Raw genomic sequence first — 9,050 nt, 5'->3', positions numbered from 1 at the left:
ATCCTTTGTCAATGAAGAACCTATGATGAAAAATTTTTTTTAAAGTGACTTTTTTCAAGGCCGACTGGAGGCCAGGTTGTTTCTGATAGCTACCTGGTTTACATTGGAGAATTGCATTTCTCCCCCGTCTTATTTTTTTTCAGCAACTCTTTTTCTGTAGTGTAGTACAGGAACTGTAAAAACAGCGTAATAAATAAAGAAGGAGTCACATTTTATGGTGCAGAAAGCATGCTTTATTTCAAATGAACAATTCTCAAGGAGGTTCAACAGCTAATAAGCTCTATTACTACATTAGGAGAACTAAAGCAAATTGAAAGTGCAGGGCGGTATTTAATGGTGGAGCAACAGTTTGTTTTCAAACTGTGGTTCATTGCTTAGTTGCCCAGAAGCGACTACAGGGTGTCTAATTCTACCACACAAACTCAATCACTGCACCCTATGAACCTCCGAGATGGGGTACTGCTGCTGCACTTGAATACCTAAATAGCTTTGTTGATTAAGGGGATGGCCAGGTGATGTTACTTTTTTAAAAGCTATTCAGGCAGTCAATATGTCAGAAACAGTACACACTGGGTGAACAAAGTGCTGGCCGCTTGCACTTTGTCCAAAAATTGTCAGTCAGGTATGGAAATTATGACATAATCAGATCCAATGTAAAACATTAAAGCAATGCTTACAGGAGGGTAATTGCAAACATCACCAATGCCTTACATTTCTGATTCAACATAAATATTTGTGCATGTATGAAATACTATGCACAGTATCATCTCTTAGGTGTAGGTAGTCTTCAACAGGGAGACTCTCTACCTGTTGAGGCATTCTTAGACATCAACAATGAGTTGAGGCGCAAAAATTAGTTAAATGTTGAGCAGGGTAGTCATTTGCTAGGAAACTTTCTCCTGCCAACTGTTAGTTCCAAAAGTTACGTTTCAAAATGTCATAAAATAAATGGTACAAAACTTTATAACCGTTAACTTCGGCTATATACAGTATGTACATGTCAGTGAAAAAAGTGTTTTAAATTCTTAGGTCAATAATGACTATAAGTCATAATGTATAGCTCTGGACTTTGTCTTGTTTAGGTAGGTAAAAAAATATTTTTTCTTTTTATATTTACATATCAGATATTTCAGTCCATATATGAATCACTTGTAAAAAAACAAGTGTAAATAATACATATCGAGCTCTCTAATGTGATCGAATATTAATATTCACAGTGGCAGAATCGGTACCAAATTCATTTCCTAAATTCAGGGTGTAAAGTCCACCGTCATTCTTCTGGACATCCATGATGATCAGAGTGGTTAGATCTTCACTGGTTTCAATGTGGAATCTGCCTTGCTGGTCCTGACTGGTTATTTTTCTCCCTCTGCAATACCATGTTATTTCAGGAGCAGGGTCACCCGAAAAGGCACAGGATAGTGTAAGAACTTTTCCTTCATCAATGCTGATATCGGATGGGAGAGCTTCAATTTTAGGTGGTACTCCTTCATAAAACAGGAGAAGAAATACCAAGTTAGTCTGATTCCACTAAGCCATGCAGCAGCTTCACTCTGAGGACTACTTCAGGATAGCTGAAGCACTAACTCTACCAATAATTAGAATGCTCACCTCTCAGACCTGATTTGAGCATTTTACTAGTTGAACTCTCCAGTTGAGCCATACTAGATTTCCCCATAATACTGCTGGAGCTCATCTCTACAAAGGATTCTTTCATGGAGGACATGCTTTTGGCAGACATGCTTTCAAATTTCATTTCAGTCATGCTGCTACTGCTGAAACTGCTGAATGAAGCCTCTTGTTTAGAAGAAGCCATTTGAAAGGACTGAGAAGAAAAACTTTCGTGCATGCTTGCGTCGCCACTGGTCTTCAATACTACCTCTTTTGGAGGTTCTTCAATTAGAGCTGAGGAGCATTGCAAACATAGAAGGAAAAAGCAACAACATCACATTAACGAACAAAGTCATGCGGTTCTCTGTGGTTAATTTTACAGAAATGAAGAGACAGCATACATTGCTTTCAATGGCAAAACTGCAGTGGAGTATAAAATTGTTTTCAATCATTTGATTCAAGATGTCCAAGTCACAAACAGTAATTTAGAAAGGAAAAACGACTAGGCAATGGAATGTACTGGTATGTATGAGCTTGAAGAAAAAACATACATACTTATGAAAAAACAGGTTATCACACAGTGTTTATTAGAACCATTAGACATTAGAATTAGACACTGAGAAATTGTGTGTTCAGTTCATGTTTGTAGAAGTTGTGAAGCATTTTCAAGTTCTTACAAACATGGAATAGTAAAGTCTGTATTTCACTGCATTGTTCTGTAGTTATAAAAGGCAACAGAAAAGCTAAATCACTGCAGCTTTGCTTTAAACCCAAACACAGTCATACAAGCAAATCATAACCACCCCTTGATGCTAGGAGCTGGGATATGGTACAGCCAATAAAATACTAAACCCAGTTCAGTTAAGTTGCCATAAGAAATTTTAATTGCGGAATTTCTTTGTTTTATCGGAACAGATTCTGCTAGTAAATGAGGAAACAGTAATTACCAGCACCAAGGTTTTAACATACTTATCCTAGAATGAATGCTCAAATACTCATAGCTTTCTCTTAACATGCAACTGTTGATGTAATAAAGCACATATGTGCTCCTCTGTGAGTGTTAAAAAGATTTATAATGCTGTTTTAGTTCTGCATATATAAAATACAACAGAAAAGTGAACTTGTTAAAATATCTTAAGTCAACATTATCAGTTACTTTTATCATAAGTCATTTTAGTAGACACATTACAGCAAGAAGTTGTGATTATTCTGAACACAAGACCTGGAGAACAAACTTACGGAGTACAGTCAAAGATGCTGTGGCAGAGCACTGCCCATGGTAATTTTTTGCCTTGACTGTGTATTTTCCAGTGTCACTCACTGCTGCATTTCGAATCTCAAGAGAATATATATTTTTAGAGCGAGTTACTCTGATATGCGATGAAACTGCAATCTGAGGAAGGAAAAAACCCGGTTTAATTAAGATCAGTTTTATGAATAATTCTATTTTTTCAAGTAAATATATTAAATGATTACTTACAGGCTGATTATTCTTTAACCACTCAATTTCAGGAGAAGGATCCCCAGAAACTTCACAGGTGAACAACACGTCTTGTCCTTCATTGACATTTTGAGATTTAGGCTGCATGATGAATGCTGGTTCGTTGGAGCGCTCTTTAGAGAAGGTCAGAACATACTGGCATTTAATAATGCCTTCGTCAGTTTTACCCTCACAGGTGAGTATACCTTCTTCTTTACTACTGGCCTTTTTGATAGTTAGCGTGTGATCACTTCCAGAAACACCGTATCTGTAATCCTCTGAATTTCTCAGCTCCATTCCATTCAGCACCCATTTTACTTCAGAGGCACCAGGAATGTTGGCCTTCAACGTCACTTTCTGCCCTTCAGATACTGTCATTTTAGTTGAAGAAGCTTTAATTTCTGCTTTCACTTGCTTGACATCTTCAGTAACAACTGACTTTTGAATGACTTCTTGAACTGCGGATTTCTCTTCAGTTGCCACTACTTTTTTCTTTTGGGTAGAAACTGTAAGCAACTCATCTTCTTTCTGAACTGATTTATGAGATTCAGATACACTTCTTACCTGGGAATGGATATTTTTAAATACTTGGCCAGTAAACTGGAAGTTAGTTTTTGAAACACCTCCTTCCCCAATAATTTCACAGGTGTATTCTCCTTTATCAGATTCCATGAGCTCATGGATTTTGAGCTCATAAGTGCCATCTGCTGAATAATGAAACTTGAAATGATGGTCGTCTTTCAGTTTTTTACCATCCTTATACCAAGCTACTTCTCTAACACTTAAAACATTGCTTTCAACTGCACAGGATAACTTTACCTTATCTCCAAGAGCTTCTGCTTTCAGATGCTGTTTTATCTTTGGTGGAGAAGCAGCTGGTAATTGTACTTTTTCTGCTGGTACTGTTTTATCTCCAGGTGGTGACTTAGCTTTAGGGGGACTGCTGATGGGTTCAGGAGATTTCACTCGTTTAGGAGACTTAACTGGCTCTGGAGACTTTACACGAGGCTCGGGAGATTTGATCCTTGGAGGTGATGTAATTGTTTTTTCAGGAATTTTTGTTCTTTGAATGGTCAAAGTAAAATGCGCTTCCTGTCTTCCTTCAGAGTTTTCCACTACAACAGTGTAACTTCCTTCATCTGACATCTGGACTGAAGAAATTTCAAAGGTAGACTTGTACTGTGTTCGTGTTACTTGGAAGCGCCTTGAAGAAACAATGGGTTGACCTGCACGGAACCAGGTTATTGTTGGTGCTGGTTCACCATCAACATCACAGGAAAATCTCGCAGTCTCCCCTTCAGAAACTGTGATTGATCGTGGCTTTGTAAGGATTGTTGCTGGTAGAGTGCTTTTAAACGCCTTGTGTACAGTCCTTTCTTCCAATGATTTTTCTTCAGCTGCAGTGACTTTTTCTTCAGAAGCAGCGTAGTGTTCATAGGATAAAAGAGATTCTCTTGTTGCTGACATTTCTGATTTGACCTCTCTTACTGAGGAACTTGCTTCTGTAGCAGATGCTTTCTTAAATGAGGAGATTGCATATGCCTCTGTTTTTGTCAAGTCAGGTAAAATTGCCCTTGGTACTTCTTCATCTCTCCTCTGGGAAGAGTATGTGGTGTAATCTCCTCCAGTAACATCCAGTGTTGCATAATCAGAACATTCCCCTTTGTAGTTTGTGCATACAGCCCGGTACGTTCCACTGTCATCAATGTGGCAGTCGAGAATCTCCAGAGTTAACACACCACTGGTATTAGTAAAGTGTATCTTACTGCTCTCCTGGAGCTCAATGCCATTATGGTACCATTTCACTTCAGCAGTTGGTTTTGACTGGACATTTAGAATAAACCTGGTATTATGGCCGCATGGTACCCGGTGTGAACGCATTCTCAGAGTAATGCGAGGGGCATGGTCAAGGGTGAAAGGTTGCTGAGTCAGAACTTCGTATTTCCTTTCCATAGTTTTTTGAGTTTTCAAAGCAGATTTCATGGACTCATATCTAGAAAATATATCAAATCTTGCCATCCTCTCAAACCGTGAGAGAGATCTTTCACTAGAAACTGGGCTAGGTGAACGTGGTCGAGTTCTCTCTGGTGTTGGGGATCTTCTCTCACTTTCTTCAGGAGGCCGTGAGCGAGGTCGAATTAATTCAGATACAGGACGCATCAGCTCAATGTAAGTTGGAGAAAGGGATCTTCTTCTCCTTAATAGTCTAGATGGAGGTGAAAATTCCCTGTGAACATGTTGCACCACTTCTATTTCTTCTTCTTCTTCTGATGCGATCTCAGTTATTTCTCTTTCCCTCCTTCTCCTGAGTCTACTCTTTTCTTCTTCTGCCATATATTTGAGCTCACTCTTGTATTCAGAGAGTCGTTGAGCAGTGCCAACAGGACGGAGCAATTCTTCATCCTCCCTCTCATCCATTATTCTTTGCTTTTGTTTAGGTGGTCTGTAGGCAGCCCTGTCATGGCGTTGACGAAGTTCTGCATAGCTTGCACTGGTCTCAGCTTTAGTTGGGATGTGATAGCTTGAATACCTCAGCTCTCTTTTTCTTTCTTCCTCTGAACTGACCTGTGCTCCTGCAGTAGAATACCGAAGGGCAGACAGTTCAAAGCGTGGGGGGCTTCTACTTGGTGGGGAAGCAGAAAAACCTAACTCCAGCTCTTCTTCAAGGCGCAGTCTTTCCTCTTCAGTTCTCTTCATGGCTAAGTAGTCATCTATAGGCATAAGCAATTCCTCATCAGACAAGTCGCCAAGCGATCGCCTTCTTGGCCTATAGTAATATTCATACTCTGGAGATGGGGTACGCCGACGTGCTGGTCTCACAATTTCAAGATCATCTTGTGTTAGCTTTGGTATGCGCCATTTAGGCTTGTACTGGTCAGAAATACGTGGCAGTGGCATCACGTAAAATTGTTCCCACCTGGAAAGACGTATGCGTTTCTGGCGTTTCTGAACAGTCCTCTCAAGTTTTCCTGGCATTTCATACTGGTCTCGCAGCCTCTTGTACCACTTCATGTCTGACAGAGGCACATAGTGTTTAATATTCTGATCTTCCTCAAGAGCAGCATGTTTGCGAGGCTCTGGGACCTCGTATGGCATGCGAAGTCTTCTTTCCTCCTTCTTTTCTTCTTCTTTCTTAATTTCATATTCACCTTTGACAGTCTTTGAGCTAACGGCTGGTTTATATAAAATAGCAGCTTCTCTGAGTGCCTCTTGTGCAGTTTGTGTCAGTGGAACAGCTTCAACCCCAGCAAGGATTTCTGCCATTCGTAAGGTCTTGTCAATTTGCCTTTGTACATGCTTCTCCCGCTCTTCTTCAGTCTTGTACTCACGCTTGACATATTTCAAGCGTTCAACTTTTAGATAAGCCTGACAGCTTGTAGATCCAGCACTGTTAGTAGCAGTAACTCTGTAATAGCCACTGTCTTCTGGTAAAGTATCTCTGATATGCAAAGCATAATAATCTAAACCTTCATGAATTATATCAAAGTTGGGACCAAAGGATAGAGGTTGACCATCTTTCTCCCATTTCAGCGTTGGTTTTGGTACACCAGATACCCTGATCTCAAAACGAACACTTTGGCCTTCTTGACATTCAGCATTTGCCAGCAGTCTTTTAAACATTGGCCTGAGTGTGGCATCTGCTGGAGGCGGGTGCGGAATCACAGTCAGCTTAGCTTTGCAGCTGTCTTCACCAAATCTATTGCGTGCCACTATACTGTATTCAGCATCATCCTCTTCAGTGACATTATTGATGACTAGCTGATAAAGACCCTTGTCTGATTCAAAAGTATACTTCCTGTCATCATCACCAGGTTTGATTTTCTGGCCTGATTTGAACCATGTTAAGCGAGGTTCTGGGTGAACTGTTATAGTGACTCCAAACCTGACATTTTCTCCGACATATGCAGTGCGGTTGTACAAAGGCAGAGTAAATTCTGGTGGATGCTCTAGTAGTCTCATAGTATCAACCCGTCGTTTCACTTTTCTAACAGTTCTGCATCTGTAGTGCTCAGAAATTTCTCTCACACCTTTAACAAAAAGTTCTGCATAAGAGCTGTCTTCACCATAGTCATTTACTACCTTGCATCTGTAGGTACCATCATCTGATTTAGAAACATCTTTGACATACATGGTTGCCACGCCTTCTTCGTATTTGATTTCATATTTCTCATTGCTTTCTAATTGTCTCATGCCAAAGTACCATGTGACTTGTGTGGACTCATCGTAGTTTTCAATCGTGCATACATATTTGGCGTGCCCTCCTTCTTCTGCAACATTATGCTTTATCTGCCCAGCAATAGGCCCAATGTCTATTGGAGCAACTTTGACTTTGGCAACCGTTATGCCTTTCTGGGATCTAATTGCGCCTCCACAGGAAATGCGGGCTACTGACACAACTGTGTTCCACTCCTTCTTTACTAGAGTTTGGTAGTAACGCCTGTGCCTCAGGGTCTTGATGGCTTTAGTGCTGGTCTTTTCTGTCTGCTGCTTTAACCACACATGATTAAGAGCTTCAGCAGCTGTCATCCGAGATTTTCTTTCTTTTACTAGTAGACGATCAATGAAGTCCATGGCCTCGACGCTTACGTCTTTGAATGCTTCATCATCAAAGCTGTATTCAGCATTTAGAATATTCTCAATAACTTGTTGGTTGGTTTCAGCAATGAAAGGATTAAGGCCACTGAGAAGTATGTATGTTAGAGCACCAACTGACCACATGTCAGTAGCTGTGCTGACCAAGTCATGGTGATGTACTTCAGGTGCATAATATTCAGGGGCAGTGAACTGGAGTCTAAAGCTGTCTCCAGGCCTCAATTGTCTGGCTTGACCAAATTCAACAATTTTAACTACAGAGCTTCTTCTTGTGAAGTAAATAATATTGTCTGGTTTAATATCAAAATGTCCAATGCTATTGCGATGTAAAAACTCTAGTGCATCACAGACCTGGCGTACATAACTTACAATTTCTCTTTCGTTAAGTTCAAATGAAGGTGTGCTGATTCTTTCAAAGATGTCAACTCCAGAAATGAATTCAAATATCATGACCAATTCTTCTAGGCTCTCAAATGATTCATGAAGATACAGGATATTTTGGTGCCTAGCAATGTTTAGAATGGAAATTTCTTTCTTTACCAAAACTTGGTCAGCGCCCTTTACTTTGACAAACTTGGCCAGGTAAGTCTTTTTTGAAACTGCCTCAATACAGCGGTGTGCAATGCCAAATTGCCCACGTCCAAGCTCTTCTGCGATCATATATTTGTCATATAGTTCTTTTGTAGAATAGTGTGGTGCTTTAGCTGTTGTGACTTCTCTGGTCTCATCAACTTCTTCATCATAGTTCATTACTCTAGTCTTATCTTCCTTTGTTACAACTGGATCAGTGGGTTCAGAAGGCTGACTTTGGCCAAACTTGTTTTCTGCAATTACACGGAACTGGTAGGTGGTCTTACCAAAGAGGTTCACCACTGTGTATCGTGTATCACGAGCTTGTGCAACACGAATCCATCGCTCTGCTGTTGTAGCACGTTTCTCAACAGTGTAGTTTATGATCCTGCTTCCACCATCTGTAGCTGGTTCATTCCAGGTTAAGTTGACTGAATCTCTTGAAATGTCAGTTACCTTTAGACCTCTTGGTGGATCAGGCACATCAGCCACATCTAATTCAACTGTTTTTTGATCGATTCCAAATCTGTTTTTGGCACAAACGATGTAAAATCCTGCATCTTTTCTGTCAACACCATTTGGGAAAACAAGAGATGTGAATGATCGTGTAACAATGACTTGGTAGTGTCCATTAGTATCAATGAGATCTTGTCCCTTCTGCCATGTGATCACGGGGGTTGGCTTGCCACTGAATGGAATCTTGATGCTCACCACTTCCCCTCGGAGGGCATGAACAGCTCCCATGCCTTCCAGGTTTTTGGGCAAGTGAATCTTTGCAGGAACTGCAATAGAAAGA

At 40.3% G+C, this 9,050-nt stretch overlaps 1 protein-coding gene across 1 annotated transcript in view; it reads right to left on the bottom strand.

Moving 5' to 3' along the window:
- Positions 1-210: 210 nt before the first annotated feature.
- TTN (titin) overlaps positions 211-9,050 on the bottom strand; it is a 240,366-nt gene continuing 231,526 nt past the window's right edge. The window contains exons 305-308 of the mRNA XM_050339889.1: positions 3,092-9,036; positions 2,851-3,004; positions 1,612-1,905; positions 211-1,487 (exon numbers count right to left, since the gene is read on the bottom strand). Coding sequence (XP_050195846.1) covers positions 1,189-1,487; positions 1,612-1,905; positions 2,851-3,004; positions 3,092-9,036 — 6,692 coding nt within the window. The 3' untranslated portion in view covers positions 211-1,188. The remainder of the gene's footprint in view (positions 1,488-1,611; positions 1,906-2,850; positions 3,005-3,091; positions 9,037-9,050) is intronic.

The sequence above is a fragment of the Myiozetetes cayanensis genome, unplaced genomic scaffold (assembly GCF_022539395.1).
Source record: "Myiozetetes cayanensis isolate MyiCay16 unplaced genomic scaffold, myiCay2020 scf9, whole genome shotgun sequence".
In the NCBI taxonomy this organism is placed as follows: Eukaryota; Metazoa; Chordata; class Aves; order Passeriformes; family Tyrannidae; genus Myiozetetes; species Myiozetetes cayanensis.
Note: the sequence above shows the minus strand (reverse complement) of the source record. Positions and strands in the feature narration are given on the sequence as shown.